Source organism: Corapipo altera, unplaced genomic scaffold, assembly GCF_003945725.1.
Source record: "Corapipo altera isolate COAL_440 unplaced genomic scaffold, ASM394572v1 45, whole genome shotgun sequence".
Lineage (NCBI taxonomy): Eukaryota > Metazoa > Chordata > Aves > Passeriformes > Pipridae > Corapipo > Corapipo altera.
This window is the reverse complement of record NW_020884877.1, coordinates 12,801,306-12,822,594: the sequence shown is the minus strand read 5'-3', so window position 1 is coordinate 12,822,594 and position 21,289 is coordinate 12,801,306. Positions and strand designations below refer to the sequence as shown.

Genomic DNA, 21,289 nt, shown 5'->3' with positions numbered 1-21,289 from the left:
CTCCGTGGGGAACGGGAGCGGGAGCGGCAGCGGCACCGCCCCGGGGCGGCCGCAGCCAAGGGAACCAATGGAGCCTGGTGGGCACCGGGAGAGGCACCCGCGGGATGAATCAAGCACCGCTGCAAAATGGCACCTCCGCGCCCTTCGGGGGTGCCGGGACAGGCAGGGCAGCGACCGGCAGCCCCAGGGGGCACGGCAGGGAGCGGCTCTCCCCGATCCCCCCGTCTGACGTGGCCCGTGCACCAGGAGGTACGGCCGGGAGCGGTTAACGAGACCGCTGACGCTCACCACTTTTCCCCTAAAATTACATTTTTCGATTCTTTTCGTATAAAAAGAGGGTCACCAATCTCAAATCATGTAGGGATGCGAATACAAATGCCACTCAAAGTTCATTGCACCACTCCATCCACCAAAGACCCGAACTCCGATTTGCTGGTGGTGCCTCTTTTTAGGAGTTTACAGATACTAACAGAAGGTGAATGACCACAGTTTCCAATTGGACCGAAACACGAAGTTTGGACGGGTGCAACTGACAATGAAATGTGCAAGGGCAGTCAGGTCCTGGCCAGCCCTTGCACAAAGTAAAGGAAACAGTATTTCACACAACCATTAAAGCCTTGGACTTGTTGCCTTAGCTGCAAAAATCAACGGGCTCACGAAGGACAGGGCAGACCATAACATACCCACCCGGAGCTGCTCACCCAGGCAGCCCAGCTCAGGGGGCTCCCTCCAGCTGCGCACTGACAGTCGGGAGGAGACACTATGACGGTCACTCGACTCCTGTGCTTTTTCTTCTAGTGCTCTCCAAGCACGTGTGAACGGTCTTTGCCAGAGACAGCAAAAATGAACTCTTGATCTGACTTAGTACAGCAAGGATTTACACCGTAGGGCTGACCACCATCCTGACATTCAGGGTGCCAGGAGACCTCTCCTTGTGCACAGCCTGCCTGTGCAGTCAGAGCGCAGCCCTCCCTCCCCTGCCACAGGCTGCAGCACCGCAACTGCTCTCCCTTCTGCAGCAAAGGTATTTTTATCTCTCCTGAGTCAGTAACCAAAGACAAGCACAGTTTGTCACAGGCTTCTGGGTGGAATGGGTATGTGCTTTGCAGCTGGATCACAGTGTTAGCTCAGTCCTGCCAATACAGCTGAGAGTAATACACACTGGGAGCCCCTCTTCCCTTGCATGGCCACCTGTACCTTCTCTACAGGTTTTAAAAATATGCTGGGTCTCAGCATAGGGTCAGGGTGCAGAGATTAAGGATCCAGGCTGGTGCTTCACCAAACACTAATCTGCAGTACAAGTTAATAACTAATAATCAAAACACTGGCTACAGGGTGAAGCTGTCAGGCATTAGGAGTACTTGACTCAATTCCCACTTTCAGTACAGAGAGGGGGCTGGTTGATCCATCCTATCAAGAAATAATTTTCCAATGACTACCTCAATCTGCCTGTCTTGCTTTTAACCACTCCCTTCTACTGCAGGTGCACAAATACTCCTCTGGCCTTTTTCTGCACATCCTTACAAATATAACACCCCATGGCTATAGGAGATCAAGAAAACTGAGGTGAGGAGTAAGAGCTGGCAAAACCTGACCACTTCATCTACGTAAGTGTGAGAATAGTAGGGACTCTCAAGGGAGGAGGAAGCAGGCAGGCTTTTGAGCTCATTCTTTCCTTTCCTTCTAGCTAAAGTCACTTCACAGTTTCATTCCCAAGAACTATGTCAAGTAAAAGTCCTCATGGAACAATGTGGACCTACACCTGCCCCAGAGGAGTCATCCTCTCAAAACAACTTTGAGTAACAACAGGCTCAGGAAGCAAATTGTGAATTCTAGAAACATTTCATTACACTTTTCCTTGGAACCCAAAATTCCTCTTATCTTTTAAAGGGAAAAAATACAACAACAAAATTTCATATTGGGAAATAGATTCTTTGAAAATTTAATTTGCTGGAAATAAATAACCCAATGATTTCCAACAATACATTTACTATCAGAATCTACCTTAAGAAGCCAGACAAAGCATGCTGAACTTTCAATCATTGGTAGAGCACGTATCTGTTTTCTGACATACTTACTCCTTAATTGTCAGCATCCCTTTTCCTAATTCTGAAGAACTGAGTTACTTTCAATGGCACTTTAGAGTCATGCTAGTAGAAACAGATCTCTGGATCCTGAAAAATTAAATTTAAGAATGCCAATAAAAAGACAAGTGAAACTACCCAACAGGGAAATGTCCTATCTCATGGTTGTAATTATGAAAATGTGTTATAATCTGGAAAGTAGTTATATGATTATGAATTTTAATTTTAACACTGCTTTGTGTTACAGTAATCTAACTCAGACTGCTTATTGGTTATACATAAATCAGCTTCCCATTGTTCAGTGCAAAGCATTTTCTCCTGTTTACAAATAAAGGAATACTGGGCTCACCTACACCTACAGACATTCACCTGTGCTATATGCATTACAGTTGTGTACACCAGACACCTACACTAAAAGAAAGTTCACAGAATCATAGAATATGCCGAGTTGGAAGGGACCCACAAGGATCATCAAGTCCAACCCCTGGCCCTGCACAGGACCATCCCCAAGAGTCACACCATGTGCCTGAGAGTATCATACAAACTTTGTCAGTCTTGGTGCTGTGATCACTTCCCTGAGGAGCCTGTTCCAGTGCCCAACCGCTCTCTGGGTGAAGAACCTTTTTCTAATATCCAACCTAAATCTCCCCTGACACAACTTCAGGCCATTCCCTCGGGTTCTGTCACTGGTCACCACAGAGAAGAGATCAGTGCCTGCCCCTCCTCTTCCCCTCACGAGGAAGTTGTAACTGCAATGAGGTCTCCCCACAGTCTCCTATTCTCCAGGCTGAACAGACCAAGTGACCTCAGCTGCTCCTCATATGGCTTCCCCTCAAGGCCCTTCACCATCTTTGTTGCTCTCCTTTGGATGCTCTCTAATAGCTTAATATCTTTCCTATATCACAGTGAGTTAAAGTCATAAATTCAGCAACTGAAAAATTATGAAAAAATACATATATGCTATCTATTTCTTACATAGGTTTCCCCAACATAAAATTGTGATATAAATAAAATTTATACAACTGCTTTCAGATGACATAATTTTTTAATGTGTATGCCTAACTTTGGGAGTTTGGCTTTGCAAGGTAGTGCTCTTCTTAACACAGACCAATTCCCTTTTTTTTCGAAAACCAAAATGAAGAATGAAATTTCTGTTGTACTCAGCCTCCTGACCATGTTTTGGGTCATCAGGCACGCCCAGATCTAACTTACCAGTATGTGAGATAATAAAGTAAGAGAGAGCAAGCTACTGTCCTCACGTAGCCCTAGTCACTGCACAGGTGAGTCATCATTCCTGAGATCAAACAAGTGAAGTCACAGACCTGGGGCTTCAACTCAAATCCTGCAGGAAGCTATCCTCTCCTGAGACACTCTCCTGCTCCAGGGGCTCCATGCTGTCTCTACAGCCTACAGTCTGTAGGTCCTGCTCTCCTTACACCCTTGGATGGCTTTTGATTCAATGCCTGCTCTCCACCACTGGCTCCTGCACTCCCACCCGCCAGCAAAATCTCCTCTCCAGAGCCCTTTCATTTTCCAACAAGTTATCTTTTTAACTTGCTGTGCCTGAAGTCTATCTTAATGGGCACAATTATCTGATACTGCCTGCTACATAGTGGATGAAAATGAGGCAGAAATCCAGGGAGGAAAGTAATCTCCCTTCCACTTTTCTAAGTCTTGTTTTAATTTTTTTATTAATTGTTTGTGACAGACATGTGCAATCATTACATGTGTAGGGAGCAATATGCTGTGCAGACTCCAGGAGTAAGGAAACTGCAGGGCTGTCATTCTTAAATTTAATTTCAGGACATGATTTCACAGGATCGAGGTGAAATGAAAATGGAATGACTGGAAGCAATAGCCAAGCAGCCTGTCAGCAGAACATGCAACCAGAGCAGTCTCTCAGTCCTCTACATTTTAGTGACTTAAAACACTAAAAACCAAACCCAGCAACACAACAGCCTTTAAACCAAGACATCTGTTTAGAGATTCTACATTGTACATATAGACTGAAGGGGGAAAAAAAAAAAGGAAAAGACTGTAACCTGCTATTTCAAATGTTCTCATTTGTTATAAAACCTCAACTGTAAGAGTGGTTCAGTATAGATTCTTCTGGGACTCCACTTTCCTTACTTGTCTCTGGAGTAGTCCGTCAGAGTGCAGGAGAAACAGCTGTTTTCTTGAGCACTATTTGCTCTCAGTATTAGCTGCATAATGTATGCATATTTTCTGGTACTAATCTCCCAATCAGTAAGTCTTATTATGAAGCCTTCACAGAATTGATTTAAAAGTCATCCCTGACTTGCAGTAAATTCCAATTAGTCACTCACTGAAAGACATATTCTGGAAGTTTAATCCAGTCACACAATTCAGTCAACATCATACAAATTATCTTTCTAAAACGGGAAACCAATGCATTCCCATTTGTTGAGTAATAAACTAAAGTTACTCCAGAAAAAAAAACCCAACCAAAAAACCAAACCAAACCAAAACAGAAAACTTCAAGTCAGGTTAAGCTCACAAGTCCTAAAATAACCAGATCAGAGTTGATCAGGTCTCCTGAAGACTGTGTGCCTTTCCAATACAATGGAGTGTTTAGTTTCATGAGCACCTGGCTCTGCTCTTAAACACATTATCATGTTTTCTTCAGTCTCAGGAATGCATGTGCAGTAGACAGCAGGCTTTTCATTCTCATATGGTATTTTCATGTTGTTATGACTAAATATGCCTTTATTATTTCAGACTTTATATATAATATGATTCCTTCCCTCAAAGGAATGTATTTTAATAATAATATTAGCCAGCAGTTATATTGCATGTGTTTTTTAAAAACATCAAAGATGATGCCCTATCATACATATATCAAGAAACAAGACATTTGGTTTGCTATGCAGTGAGCCACTGTACATTTTACCATATTCTGTTTCACTGTATAGCTAACTTAGCCAAATGCATGTGCTCAGAAAATCCTTCCTTGTCTGAACACTTTATGAGCATATTTTATGGGCTCAGTACATGATTTTCAAAAGCTAATCAGTCAGATTGTGAAACTGAGCTCAATTTCCTCAATGCTGTTCTTAGTGGAAGCTTGTTCCATGCTAAATGTAATTTCCCCAGTCATCTTTCATAGTATTGTTACAAGGGGGAAAAGGGAGCCCAAAATGCTACTTCTTAAATAAAAGTAGTGATCAGCTGCTTTCAATAAATTTTCTTCACTTGTAGATATACTAATACCAGGCATAGCCTCTGCCCACAGACATGTGGCATGAGCAGAGTGTAGGAATGCTATTCAAAGAAAAGGCCAACCTGAAAGCTGACCATCTCAGAAGCTGGATGGGAAGGACCATCAGGGCTGGACCTCTCTTGCTGCCATTCCAACACAACCACATTTACCTGGCACATGGACACCATCAGGCTCCCACAGTGCTCAAAGTATAATGGAATCCTTAGGCAACACAGAACCCCGCTTTCAGTTCAGAGTTAACCACAGGGGAGTTGGGGTTTAAGACATGGTTAAATGATGAAAACGTACTGCTGAGAAAAGTTCTGGTTTTTATAACAAAATTTTCCAAATGGGCTGAATTCTAATTAAATCAGACCTTTCCCTACCCCCTCCAACAAAATACTTATTGCAAAATCCAATAAAATGGCTATTTACATTTTTAATGTAAGTGTATATGATTTCCACAGTAAGTAATGAATATTTTTATATCTAGAATCTTAGAAGAAGTTCTTAAATTTCAATTTTTAAATTGAAAATTTAATCAAACAAATTCAGACAAAATGTTGTCTTGATTTAAAGTATGGCTGTTAAATTAAAAAAAATAAATTTAGTTTAGTTTAAACTATGGAAAAAATGTTGCCCAATATTGCTGCTAGAAATTACTGCACTGACAGTGAATTCATTCAGTACTGTATTGTGCAATACAATTAAATGTATTGGCATTATTTGGGAAGATTGTATGTTCACACTGGTGTGCTATCCATGTTTTCATAACAAGGGAGCATACTCATAAAAAGGCAGAGAGATCTTAAAGGAAGCCAACAGAAAAGTTTTTCTGCAGCTTTAGTCCTTTAACCTACTGGTCCCTGCAGTTGATTGGGATCTGGGTCAGCCAGATTATTTTGTTCCTGGTGGCAAGATGGGTTGCAGATTTGCTCCCAGCAGTTACCAATATGGGCCTTTGGAAACGACAATTTGAAACCGGGCACTGGCAAAAAGCACCCATGTGACTACATCTCTCTTTCAGACACTGGCAAGACAAAGCAAATGAACATTTATTGTTCTGGAGATATTGGCACAAAAGCAAGATACTTTTCAGTGGCAAATACAATCCATTTCACCTCTTAGGGAGAGGGCTATTTTGGTATATAACTATGGATCTAGCCATGGCAAAAATAAAATAAAAATGTCACAGTGCCTCCACTAAGAAGTTCTGCTTTTGGTCTAGTTCTGGGGGACTTTGCTAATATCAAGCAACTTAGCTTTTAGGGATGTCAGTAACTGATGCACTGCGTACACTGACAGAGCAGGGTAATTCAGGGATTTCCTCCACACTCCATAGGTACAAATCTCACTACAGGGGTGTATGTGGGCATATGAGAATGTGCACAGGTAGGGGTGTGGATGTTGCAATCAATAATGGTGCTAAGCTGGGTTTTATAAGCTATAGCTACAACTTCCTTTACGCTGTATAAATAATAACATGCTCCTGCTCCCAACAGGGTTGTGTTCTGGATGAGAAAGTGCAGTCCTGCCCTCTTCCCAAGGCTCCTGCCTTGTCCTGAGCCAGCTGAAGCCACAGGGCTCTTCCCTGCAGACCCCAATGCAAGATGCCCACATGACCCCAGCTGCCTCTGTAAAAATAACCAACTGCTCCAGCCCTTTCCTTAAAGACAGACTACCAGTCTGCTTGCAAGAGGTAGGATATGACTGCTTGACAAAAGTGGAGCTGCTACCAAGCTGTGTGACACCGAGGCAGGAGATGTCAATCAAACACCATGATAAAAGCTACCCAGAAAGCTAAAAAATGAGCTCTTTTCACTCCTAACTCTGACTGTGGCGAGGAAAGCGGTTCCCCATGACCACGAGTTCAAGCTGAGGTATCAGCCTCAGCAATTGTCTCCTTGCTTTGTAGCAGCTCGTTACCACAACCCCATTCTTCCAGTGGGAAAACAAACTGCATTAACAGGGGGCCAACTCCAGCCAAACTTGCAAAGTACAGAAAGGGACCAAGAATTGGTAGAGCACAGAAGATACCACCTCCCTGCCTCAGGGGGCTGGCAGCCTCACTGTTTCCCAGGCAAAGCGTTCCAGATTCGTGAACAAGAAGAGAAGCATCATTAAACACTGGAATTGTCTCCAGTAAATCCTTCACACAAAGACTGTCCTTTGCAATTTTGCTTTCCATCCTTTCCATCCACCCTTCCATCCTCCATAGTTTTGGTTCATCTTATCTTCCTCCCCTCCTGCCAGGAGCCTGGGCCATGAAGGTGGTAAGTTAAACAGTGAGTTAAAGCAATTAAAGAATAGGCCTGTGCCAGGTACTCTTCTCCCTGGGAAAGGCAGAAGCAGAGAGACTGGGAGGACTACTCACATAGTTTAAGTTAACTATTATACCATTATACATCACTAAATAAGGGCTAGAGAGATCTGTTCTGCAGCTGTGAGACCTTTGGGGAGAGGACCTGAAAAAAGGAGCTCTGCCTAAGGGAGGAACCCTCACACTGGTCAGCAACAGAGAGCCTGTTCCTCAACAGCTCCTCCATCCTGCTCCCACTGAGTCAGCATTTTCTATTTCAGCTAACAGCGTTGTGTTTCCTTCCCATCCCTTGGTCTGTGGTGTGTCTCCTTGCTGGCCTGCAGAGAGCTGTGTTGCTGTGACCAAGGCATGACTGACGTTCACTGCAGTGAGTAGTCACTCCAGCAGAAGCCTCTTTACTCGTGACAGGTCAAGGCAGACTGTATTCCAAAAAGACCTTAAAAGTAATTTATAAATGCCATGTGCTCTATAGCAGTGATAAGAATCAAAATGTAACGCAAATTGGCAGCTGCATGAATGCCACTCTTTTGGCAAATGCTCTTTCTTACTGATATACTACATTAAAGTATCATAAGAGAAAACACGTTGTTAAGACTAATCTTCCGAAACCACGAGGGACTGGTAATAATTTATTCCTCATCTGACCCATACTGTTATAAGGATTTCCTCAAATAAAAGGAAAAATAAAAATAAAAGAGAAGGCACATCAAAAAGTTTAACCATACCCTTTTGATATGGAAATACATAAGTTACAACACTTCCTTTATAGTATCAATTTAAGAATCATATTGATAAAAGCAGTTTTTACAAGCAACCTCTGTATCTTTTTGGAACTGAAAATGTATACACTTAGTGATAATGATAACCATGTAATCTACAAGGTCTTTCTATTATTGTATTTATTAGGGTTTTTTTAATTTATTCCTTATGGAATAGGAGCTTTGGCTACTGGTATAATGTGGGCAAGAGTATGGAAATTTCTTTTTATGTCTCATTGATATTTTCTTACCTGATGTATAATACTCATTTCACATTAGCCTCGTTTGGCAGTCTAATGCATCTAATATTAGCCTTTTTTGTTCTACACAGTAATTCAATTTGGAATAATTCAATGAATGTTATAATTGAAAACTGCAGCTCATTAATTTCTAAACACTCTTTGTATTTCAGACTACACCTGCTCCTTTGGCATATCCTCTATTTCAAATCCATCCTCTTCTTCCTGAATAAGCTATGTTGCTATGATACGTGTGCTGTCACAGTTTCTTTCTTAAACATACTTACAGTCCATAATCATACTTATTTAGCATAAATAAGACTAAGAATGCAAAGTCTCCTAATTGTTCCTCAATTATCACTTGATTCAAACCCATGAGTCAAGGTGAAAACAATTTTTAACCTGAAGGAATATTATAGTTGTCACGTGGATATACACAACATTCTTGAAAAATTCATAATGCTGAAAACCTGATTATGGACCATCTCACTGCAAAAAAAAAATAAAAAAATGGGGTGACTCCCAGTGCTCACCAGCACTCCTTGTGGACCCCAATTACCAGTTTTCTAGGTCTATATGTGTCCATGGGCATAGCTGCACCAGTGCTGTGGGTCAGGGTCTATTCATTTTATACAATGCAATTAGGCAGACTTGGAGAATGAGGTGGGCTGATCACTCTTCAGATGAGTCTCGTGTGTGCTCCCACTACTCTTGCATAAATTTCTATTTAAATCAAGACTGCTCTGAAACCTGCAATGAATGAAACCAGAGTGGAATTGGCAGTGGAATTATACTCTGCTCTCAATCTCAAATTACCAGTTATTAACAAATTATCAGTTTATTTCCACCCATAAAATCATTTAATCCCTGATCACATTCTCTGAAAAGGCCCCTTTTACTTCTGTTAACCAGTGTTCCAATTTTCTCCTCTCTCCTTTTCCACATATGGTTCATCTTTCCTATTTATTCCCTCTTAGTTTCCTAATTGACATTTTAAAGTGCTTCTATCATGAAAATTTTCATGTAAGGGTAGGAAACATCCCATTTCCCTACGGAAAGCTATGACCGTTAAAAATTTTTGAGACAGGCACTCAAGAAACCATCATCTCAAATGGTCAAACACAGCATCTTTGAAACAAATTTAAATAACGACTTGATTTGAAAATGGAATGATTTTGAATGATTCAAAATGGGGCTGGCAATGCAACTCCCCATCATAAATTTGGGCTATGCAGAATATTAACCTTTTGAGGGAGAAGCATTGGCATGTGGACAAATTATACAACCTCTGTTACACAAGAGAGACTCCAGGGGGTTTTATTTTCCCATCCTCCCAGCAAGTCTGTGGTTTCCTACAACATAATGTTTAACTGATGTCTATTTTCAGTGAACACTAGTCTCAGGTCCCAACCAGCACATTTGGGACTTCAGGTGTGCGCAATTTTTGAACAGCAGCTTTTATTGTGAGTATGAGTCACGTCAAAGCTAAAAGACTAAGTTTGGGGTATATTTCCATTACTTAAATTCATTGGAAATGAACAAAATGTTAAACCAGCGCATCTGCTTCCTTCTTAGTGTGCTTTTCATCTCATCTTACAGGGCAATTTTTCATTTGTACTGCCACTGTCAACTAGCACTTTAAATGACACTGCTTATTTCTAACACCGAGGTGGTTTGAATTTTCAACAATAAAAATAGCCCAAGAGAATTAACCCATAAAGCCTATAAAGAAAATAATTATCCAATAAGCTCTCAGCATGATCAGCTTGCTGAGCAGTGAGTCTGCCTGGTAAACTTCAGTGTGACAGAGGTGACTGGAAGCTCCCAGGCACTCGGCTGCAGCACTGCGATGAACGCTAGCAAGGATTTGGGTGGAGGCTGGAGGGAATGAGAAGCTGTCACTTAAGAGACTGAGCACTTGAAATTCTGTGAAACATAACAACACAGAATACTTTTTGCAATTTTTGTGCATTTGCATGTGCATCGCTACTCTAATCATCAGCCAATTCACAGAAATGCCTGAATGCAAATGCAATTCACTACCATATTAACTCTGGGAAATGGCTTCAACATTTTTCAGCAATGTAAAATCATCAGAAATCTTCTACCAATAAACTATTTGATACATGATATAAAGCATAGAGCTTTTAAAATATTGCACCATTACATGCAAAATGGAAATTGGGAACACAGCCTTTCATATTTTCACAGAATTCCTCCAATCCTCTCTGAGGAAGGGTAAAAGCTGCTTGCCTCTAAGTGCTACTAATCTAATTCACAAATTGGGAAACATGAAAAAAATTTATTAAATCACGTACACATATGACTAAGGCTTAATAGAGGACATTTCAGACTGTGATACTAGCTCTAATGTTCCTTAGGCAACCTATTTCAAACTGCTTAAGCTCTAAGAAAATGCAGTAATAATCCCCACTGAACAGCAATATAATCAAAGTGCATTATAATATGAACTTCACTATTAGAAACACATTATCCTGTAATTATCTTGGAAGTTGTATGGAGGAATATCAATACTAAGATGATGAAGATTAGAGCAAGAACTGTTCATCAACTGAGAACCAGATCTTTCAGCGTGGCAATTCTTACCTTGCTTAAACATTAGGACTGTAGGAACAGTAAATGCCAAAAGCAACACTGTTTCTAACTGCTGATGCTATGCAGAAAAAAGGTTAAATATGGAAAAGTTTTATGTTCTAAAAGTTAACGATCAAAGGAAGACTTTGCAAAACTGTCAAGAGTTGCTGTCTTCACTGATGACAAGTGTGACAGGTTTGAAATAATAGGAGCAAGTAGTTTATTGAGTTAGTAACAAAACTGCTCTCCTTACTTTGTTCAAAGTCAGAAAACATTCAGCTAGAGACTAAAATTAAGCATGAGAAGTTTCAGCTGAAAATATATTTTTTCTTGCAAAAGATTAAAAAGAAAGACATGAGGGCCAGAACATATCAGCTGTGGCATTAAGCAAAGCATAAATGGTTGTTCTTTTTTATTTTTATACTCTAATACTTCATTTAGGCACCCGTAACTACTACTCTTTCTGCTACCACTTCTAAACCAATCATTTCACCCTTCATGGGTCTTAAGGATTTGGTAACCACTTATGAATGGGCAATTATTAGTGGAACAGATGCACCTGTCTATCAGGGGATTTTCTAACCGGATGGGGGGCGACACACCAGACCACCACAGACTCATGTCCTTTCCATCTTTGTACAGAAGCCAAATGACATGGATTTGTACTTGTGAGCATGTTAACAGTGACCAGTGTAAAATGCTTTTCCCACTCCCACCTAGACACACACAGACAGAGCAAACAGTAAGGAAAGAAAGGAGTTCATCTGAAAAGAGACAGGGGTAAGCAGAGAAAATCCCTGCTAGTCAGACTCTGAGCATAGGTTTGAACAGGCTACATATTGCTGAAGAATGCATAAAACACAAGACATATCAGATATTAGTTCACAGCCAAAGGTGCAACCAACTGCATTTCCTGCAGCCCCAGCTTTTCCTTGGGTCTCTCATGTTCTACTACTGACCAGACCTGACCCTGCCCAGTTTATGAGATTGGACACAATCGTAGCCCAAGGTGATTATCACCAGCTATACAGTGTCACATTATAAAGTCTAAGTGAGGTAAGAAACTTGTAAATAACAAAATTATCCTTTTATAGGGCTCTTAATTCAACAGTCCAGTCTGTTTCCTGTAGAAGTGATTAGTAATAGAAAATAATTAGGAGATGCCAGATGGGAGGAGGAGTTAGAAAAAAAAGACCCCAAACTCACACAGCTAAGGAATGAGAACAACAAACGAGGGAGCTGCCAGCTAGCAACCCACCGCAGTCCCTCACCATCCAGAAAGCCCTTTGCATAAGCAATAAATGAGAACCACACACCTCCTTTAGAGGCAGCTCTGAGAGAGACCCACCTTCTCCCTTCTTTGGTCATTGCATGGATTATTCAGTTGTGAGAAGGCATAAAAAGTCAAGGGTAACCACAGGGTTTTTTTAAAAGGTAGGGAAAGAAAATTATAATTTCCTTATATATGTCTATGGGGCTTCCCCGCTGTACATCTAGGCAGCCTTTTTGGAAACCTCATGTACGAGGCCCATAGGGAAGGTAAGAAGACTCCCACGGTGTGCTAAGGCTGAAGCCACGATGGCTCTCCATTGCTCACTGGGAGTTGAGCTGGACCTCTGTATTTCTATGTCCCATCTACCAAGATCCACCATGATGGGAAAACTCTCTCACCCTGAAGAGCATCCAAAGAAAGCTATCATCTTTGGCTATTCCAGAGCAAAGGGAGATTATTTCCTCCCTCCCTGTGAGTCTTCTTGCACTAGCCTATCCCAGTTAAAAAGGAAGGAGACTTCTGACAGTATATGTAAGAGAGGCTAGGGCTATACAGTACTTTTTGAGGGACATTAAAAATGTAACCAGATCCAAACCACTGCTAGAAACTCTGAAAAGAACTGTGGTGAGGGCTTCACACCAACTGACCTCACAACATGGAGAAATAGGAAAAGAGTAGTTTATTTACTGCTAATGGTTTCATTTCATCAGTAACAAGCATTATTCTTCAGAATTAATTGCACAGCAACTGTAATGCTTTACAGCCTTTTTAACAGTTATGTACACTATTCATCTTAGAAAGGCTCAATCAGGCACAGGGCATATGCTGAGGGTAATTACCACGTTTTTGCTGAGGGTCTGATGTGTGAGTCTGAAAGACTAACCCCCCCTCTGATTTCACATGGCAGCTGCCTGTCTCAGTGTAATTAGACACCAAACTTTCTGAAGATCGTATCTTTGTGTATGCATCCCACATGCCAGATCATAAGAGAGCCACACTTAGCTGAAAAAGCAGAAAGTAACTTGAAAGGTCATCTCAGTAAGCAGTGAAGTGACTTGTACCCATTAACAAAAGGCTGAAACAGGATTCTCAACTGTGCTTACCTACACAGGGGAGCAAACACCTCTACAGGAGTTGCATAGCAACAGGAGGTGCAGTTTGCTTGAAATGCAACTTGACCTAGGGCACTCCTCAGTGGCTGAAGTTTGTGGAGCCTTATTTGTTTTGAACCTCATCATACTAGATCAGCAACATGCAATCAGGCTACCAGCACAAACACACGACTTTTACTTCACATTAATCCCACATTACTGTGTAAGCATTACAATGATGTGCTTTGAAGGTATGTACAGACAGATAGACACTCCCCTCTCTCTTTTTCCCCAGAGGCAGGCAGGCAGGCAAACAAGGTCCTGCGAGGCTCACTGGAATTAGCTGGGATGCCATTTCCATGGCATTAGTAACCTGCAGGAACTAACAGTGCACAGCTGAGAACCAACCAGAGCTGGCACCAAAAGGAGAATAAAGAATTTGGTCTGGGAAAACCAGAAAAGCTATGGGACAGGGTTTGGCATTGGAGCTGAGCTACAGGTCCAGTTAGAGACCCTTAAAAAACAAGTCTTGCTTGCTAATTTATCCTTTATAAGCATGAGATACTGATAAGATTAAACTAGATATTCTGTGTCTGACCCAGGGTTTAAATTAACAAAGTGTATGCTTCATTTGGAAGCTCTGAATCTTAAAACAAGATCAGTTTATATAATCTTTTTCAGTGAATCAATTTTACTGCCATAATGAACACAAATAATGGCTGAGGTTACTCTTGGTGATTATGAGTAGAAAAAGCACCCTGCAGTTTGGAGAAAAGAATTTTTTTTGTGCTGATGTCTGCATGCTGGGCAACACATGCACTTAACTCTCCTTTCTTGGGTATTAATAAATACAGGATTAAGTTAAAGACATATATGCCTATAAAAAGGCATTGTAAACATTTGCAGTCTTAGCTTGAACTGCATGTGCCATATATAAAAACATATATGACACTAGTTTCCCACCACCATAAATGCTAATGCATAGAAAGGAAAGACGAGGAAGACTGAGGCTGGGGCAAACTCTTCTGAGTACAATGTTGCTGATACGCTGGAGCAGCTACCTAAAAAGTAGGCTTGTCTTTCATCCTGCAAAGAATTTTGTTCGTATTGACAAAATTGTCTGTACTTTGAAGTCTCTGCTGAAAGATGGGCTAAACCCAGAAGAAATAAATAGAAGTTTCTGCCTTCCACAGAGTTATGTTTTATTTATAAATTACATTAAACTTACAGAGTGATTGTCATGGACACCCGCGCAGGGACTGGAAAGGAACATTTGTGAGAAAAGAGTTGACAATCTCCTCAAGTTAACCCATGGGATTCTTCACTCCTCACTCTCCTGCATCTTTTAAATGTACTTTAAGGTAAACATGTCTTAGTTGTACTTTTCATAGAATCAGCCGGGTTGGAAAAGACCTCCGAGATCATCAAGTCCAACCCTCGATCCACTACCACTGCTATTACTAGACCATGGCACTCAGTGCCACATCCAGTCTCATCTTAAAAACCTCCAAGGACAGAGAATCCACCACTTCCTTGGGCAGCCCATTCCAATGTCTGATTACCCTCTCTGTAAAAAATTTCTTCCTAATGTCCAACCTAAACCTCCCCTGGCACAGTTTAAGATTGTGCCCTCTTGTCCTACTGCTGGTTGCCTAGGAGAAGAGACCAACCCCCACCTGGCTACAACCTCCTTTCAGGGAGTTGTGGAGAGTGATGAGGTCTCCCTGAACCTCCTCCTCTCCAGGATAAACAACCTTGGCTCCCTCAGCCTCTCCTCACAGGACTTGTGCGCCAGTCCCTTCACCAGCCTCGTTCATCACAACCTTGTTATAGCTATGGCTTATTTAGATGTTGTATACATTATATGCCCATCTTTTCTCTTAATTCAAGTAAATGGAAATATTTCAAACAATTTCCAGCATGAAGATCGCTTCAAGTCTCAAGCCACACTTTCCTCCCTGATTATTATGACCACGTCTTCTTTTTAGCTCCTATCAGTTCCAGAATTGGCATTGCTGGGCACCAAACAGTGCTGTACAAAGCTGTTTTCCTCCACCACAGACCTTGATAAGGGTGCCTGTGCTTCTATGACAGTCTGCTGTAACTTCCTCAGCTACAGTTTCTCATGTCCTTTCACTGAAGATAAAATAAAAAACCTTGGTGAAGGAAAGGTTTAAGGAGATCTTACCAACAGACCTGACTGACAGCAAAAGTAAAAAAGTAGTAGTGTCATTAACAAAAGTATCAGTGTCAGTTCAAGGTTGGAAAGCGAGACTGCTCCCTCTGCAAACACCCATAAGCATGATCCTTGACTTTTCATGTGGAGTCGATTCTGAATCCATTGGGAATGTACAGAGAGATTGCATTTAACTTTGTAATCTGGATTATTTTTGGAGGCAGATGTAAAAGCATGTTTTCTAGTAAAATGATACAGATTTACATTTCCAGATTTCTTTGCATGGGGCTGTGGAAAATTAGCCTTCATTACTATGGAGGAAAAAATGGTATCACCACTAAGGTAACTGAAAACAGAAGATTGCCTTTGTTGGGTGACTGGTGCTACAAATCTTCTCTCAATTCCTTCCGTCTATAGGAATTGAATTGGGTGTAGTACAGTCTAAAAGGGGTCTTTAATTGGTTTGTAACCACTGAAGTTTCATGAAGAAAGAGCACACATCACCAAAGTAAACATGAATAAATGTGGTTCATTTGCTATCCTAATATTAACCTCAGCATTTCATTCTGAAATACAGGATAACTCATAACTAATCATTTCGTTTTCTCAAAACAAATATTAAATCTTGAATCAATCATTCATACAACTTCTTACATTAATATAAAGAAATCAAAAGCATGTCAAAATAAAAGAAAACCCAAAACATGTTTTGTAGGGCTTTAAAGAAGGACTTTGATATATGTATCTAGATATTTACTAATTTCTGAGAGCTACCATTTTTATAAGGTATTTAACTGAATTAAGTCATCTGCTCTAAGGTCATAATTACATTTGAGTGTGGAGAATGTTCAGAGATCCATCAACATTCAAGGCACAGGAGGAATACTAAATCTTATGATACTTGGTATTATTTTCACTTCCACACTAGGCCATACAGATTGAATCCACACGGGAAGCCCTCCTTCAAATTAGTCTTAGCCCTCTCTTAACACACAGACCACGAAGGCTCCACAATTGAGTTCTGAACAATCTGCAGACTGTTTTGGGAACCAGCATTACCTTTTTAGCCCAGCAGCTAACATGTCTATTCGGGGCACTCAAGCATGACAAGCACTCCTGTTTTTAATCTCCACTCCTCCAGTTATCTCTGACTATTTATCAATTTCTTCATAGGTTATGAAAAGCATTACATCATTAACCAGGAATTTTAATTTTTAATATATACTTGTATATAGTGCGCAGTCATATTCCTTCTCATAATCAGTGAAGTACATGCTGTGCAGTGGATTATATTCTCATGCTTTTCCTATTAAAAACTGCATCTTAAATCACACCACAATATGGCCTCTTGCAGGACTCAGGAGTATTGCCATTTGTGTCCTACCATCCTTATCTAACGATTGCATAATTTTTGTCTTTTCATCTCCTACGGTCTTTAAACCTTTCCCCTTTACTAAGGCCCAGGTATTGCATATGAAAAGTGTCACTCAAAACACATGCTGAATTCTTCTACAATATGTTAATTGCAGAAAAGAGTGGGGACCAAATAAAGTATTTCCAGTGCATGCTGGGAGGCATCTAACACTAATATGAGGCATTCCCTGCTACTGCCCCCCCCAGATTGAAGACTAGGTGAGTGCTCTTTAATATTTCATTCTCAGGCTTGGGGTGTGTTCTCTACCTGCCCAGTTTCCATGGCAGAAAGGGAAACTCCATTCCCACCAGCTGTTCCCTAGGCTGTGACTGTGTCTTTGTGTCTCTCCTTCTTCCGAAAGGCTTATATTTCATACACCACTCACAAATGACTGGGCAACAGTCACAAAGTTTAGATTCGTATCTGAACAGCCTCGGCAAATCTAGGAACGTATTTAGGCTCAGTACCATCAGTGTTAAAAACCCAGGCTTCTTTCTCTCTTTACAGAGGAGGAGACATACTGTGTAGGGAGAAGCTGTGCAACTACAATACAGAACTGATAAAGATGCGTTAATTGTCAAATACTGTACACCCTTCAGAATTTTCATCCTCACCATGGGGCTAATGGGCACACAGATCTTGCTGTTTGGATCAAAAGACAATGAGTTTTTTTTGCTGTACTCTGAACATTTTTCTTTGTATTCATTGAGATTCAATGATATTCTCTTCATAAAGATAGGAATCACTCTGCCATTCCTCCCATCAAAAAGAAAGAAAAACCACTTGACCTATTTATAAATGTCTGCTTGTTCCAACTGCTGAGATTGCTTCTGTGATCAGGTGTTGGTCATGGGGTTGAAGGCCTTACTCTCCTTGGAGATTTGCAGGGCGAAAGGACAATGTGTCATTTTCCACCAAAACCCTAAGAGCTGCAAAGGCAGCAAAGACATCACCTCTGAGCCACTCCATGGTGAGAAAGATCACACTGTACCTTTCCCATGCAGCCATGGGTAGCAATCCCAACTGGATAATGACTCAGAAAGTAAACTGAAATCTCCACAATTAACTATACTGTGATGTCTGTGTGCCTCAGTGTGTTCACATCAACGTGGTTCCATGACAAAAAGAAAAGGCTCAAAAGCTCTGCTTCAGGACAGAAAACACCACTGCTGTTGAACTATGTTGTGGATGAAGCCCCTTTAGTTGCTTTTAAGTTTCAGACAAAGAGGGTATGGTGTTGTGATTACACGACTCACCTGTCTGAATGTTTTTACCTAAAATTTCAATATTTGAAAAATATTCAATAGTCCTTGAGCTATTTAATGAAAAAGATTTCAAAATAGTATGTATACCTTGTTGGTGAGTGACATAACACAACGTAATCTATGGAAAAACCAGCATTCTTCAATACTAATCACTGAAATTCCTTTACTATGAACACTTTTTCATCAATTTAAAAAACGTTGTAAGAGAACAGAGTTCAGTTGTCACTTGAAAGTTTCTAAATGCAGGAAGAGTTAATTTTACCAAAGAAACCCAAAGCAGTGACTTCCAGAAGTCTTACAGAAGATTTTTACCCAGGCTTTGCATTATAATAAACTGTCTATGATAATATGCAAAAAAAATCCTTTTGAAACAGCATGCTGAAAGCAGCAGCTGTCAGGCACTGTAAGTGATAACTCACTCCTCTACTACTGGTACCCAACAGGCAAGAAATTGGATATTTAACATGGCCAGGTAGCTTCAATATCCCCATCAATATTTCTTTTGTCAAAATGATCTGATAACGGCCAAGATTCATTCTTTAAGCTAAGTTAGGTGCTTCATCTCTCAGCAAATTCGGAGTAGAATGATAGATTCTGCTGAAGAAGGATTTCAAGGACCAAAGCTATGAGCTTCCTCTCTCTGTGTACTCTCTCTACAGAGTTTAGTTTCACTGTAATAGTCATGCAGGTTGGAAATTGTCAGTCAGATCTTTCCTCTACCTCAAGAAAAACTAAAATCACAGACATATTTCTGATTGGAAAGACAAAGGATCCCAGCTAAGGTTAGCATTTTTAATAAGCACTATGTTAGATACTCCTAATGTCATTCTGAAGTTTGTGAAATAGGGGAACATATCAGACTATTATACATGCATTAACAACTACACATGTGTAAAAATAACTTTAAAAGAGACTTTCATATGTCAGATTTTCAATAAACAAAGTATTTAATTTAACACAATGGAATTTACATTATGTTTTCTTTTTAACTTTAGTCACTGAAACATAAATTAGATTTTAGGCAGCTGCTTTGTCTGCCCATTACATTCCCTACCTCCTTTAATATTTTTATGTTCACTGGTTCTAAGATTTCTTTCTTGTTCTTTTTTTTTTTATAATCCAGGATGCAATTACTTCTCAGCTGATAGTGCAACTCTCTGAAGAGAGCAATCCTTCTTCGTAAGTCTGGCTGAGGCCAAAAATAGCTCTGTCAGCTTCTGATAGGCTGAACTTAGTCAAGTGAAATGTTTTAACATTTTATCAACTTAATGAACAGTCTTGTTTATAATGTGGACAACTTCACTGTCATTGTATGCAGACTACTGAATAGATTACAGAATGCGTTTGTTTGGGGAATGCTGAATATGAAAGTAAAATTTTTGACCAAAAAGTAGTTGTGCTATATACTGTAAACAATTTAAAGATTAAATACTGTTTGCCCATTTGAAATAAAGGAATGGCTTAATGGTAACATCTATAACCGTAAACATACCCGAAGAAAGGAATCTCACAAGGACAAATAACTAACTGCCAAATCATGAAGATTTTCAATATGCAAAAATTACCACTATAAAATTCTATAACCAGTTTAAATATTATTATTAATGTAACACTGGAAATTAATATGTAGACTAAATATCTGCAGATACTTTTAGTACTTTATAGTAGAGTGAGAAGGTTAAAAGTAAGAAGTCTAACAGAAAAAAAAGTGTGGGTTAACAATTGCTTACCCTCTTTTCTGCTACCTCATCCTCTCCTGTAGACTCTTTGCCATCATGTTCATCTCTCAGGGTTGGCATATGCTTTTTGTGTGCTGGCTCTCTGTTTAAAGTTGTATATCCTATGTGTTCATAAATTGGATTTATTGTCATCTTGGAAATGTATTCAGCTGCCTTCGTTTCAATATAAAGAGTAATCAATCCATCTGTCACCAGGTCATGGATGGACTCAAAACGTTTCTCCCCAACAAAGTGCTTTCCATCGTAGTAGAGTCTGAAGTTTCTGGTTTGACTTCCAAATCTGCCTCAATGAAATGGGAAAGTGTTTTTTTTTAAAGAACAGTAAGCAGAATAAATAAGAGTAAGCAAGCCTTTGCAAACAATTAAAAACACTTTATCACTTAAAGCTGTGACTACGCTCTGTGTCTGGTCCAGCCGAGTGGAGAACCACTACCTAGCACACATAGAGGACGGAGAAATCAACAACAACTTCAACAACAACTGCAGATAGATAGCCAAAACAGTGACTGTCCCAGAAGGAGCTGTTTGTTCTTTTTTTCTTTTAGCCTCTCCATTATCCCATGGAAAAAGTGAAAAATTACTTCACACTCTTTATGTTTTTTTTTTAGTACATTACTACTACATCACCATAGTCAATTCGCTTGGCTCTGATATGAAGAGTTCCCATAATAGAGTCCTCTATTACGGTTGATCAATATGGAGTTTTGATGCTGTCTCAGACCTCTGCGCCCCTGCCTGCTTGCAGGAAGAGGCCATTCAGGGTTCAGCTGAGCTTCAGTGCCAACAATTACACTGAAGCAGAACTGCTGCCAGAACTGGAGCAGCACAGGACAAAATGGCACAAGGGCAAGCATTCTTTATTCCTGGCCAAAGGCCCAGGACTAACTCTTCAAGCTTTGTACAAAAGTCCTACTGTGTTATGCTTAGTAAGTCCCAAGCTTCAAGCAAATCTCTGAAATATACAGGATATATAACATGAAAGCTATCCAACACTGGCCATTCTGCATCAGGGTGGAATAGGATTTAGACACAGACTCTTAGCAACCATAAGAATGCCAATTTTACCTGAACGGTAGCATATTTTCACAAACTGTACATAGAATCTGCAGCAATTT

At 40.4% G+C, this 21,289-nt stretch overlaps 1 protein-coding gene and 1 long non-coding RNA gene across 4 annotated transcripts in view; one reads left to right on the top strand and one right to left on the bottom strand.

The window, feature by feature from the left end:
• CHN1 (chimerin 1) overlaps positions 1 to 21,289 on the bottom strand; it is a 97,590-nt gene that overhangs the window by 30,933 nt on the left and 45,368 nt on the right. Inside the window, exon 6 of the mRNA XM_027636655.1 lies at positions 20,166 to 20,454. Coding sequence (XP_027492456.1) covers positions 20,166 to 20,454 — 289 coding nt within the window. The remainder of the gene's footprint in view (positions 1 to 20,165; positions 20,455 to 21,289) is intronic.
• LOC113944058 lies at positions 26 to 8,202 on the top strand. 3 transcript variants are annotated; one of them, XR_003526565.1, is made up of 4 exons: positions 26 to 249; positions 799 to 1,024; positions 1,484 to 1,607; positions 6,807 to 8,202. It is a non-coding gene; the product is annotated as an uncharacterized LOC113944058 (long non-coding RNA). The 3 variants fall into 3 exon arrangements; XR_003526567.1 differs by lacking the exon at positions 6,807 to 8,202 and adding an exon at positions 3,888 to 4,757; XR_003526566.1 differs by lacking the exon at positions 6,807 to 8,202 and adding an exon at positions 1,688 to 2,484.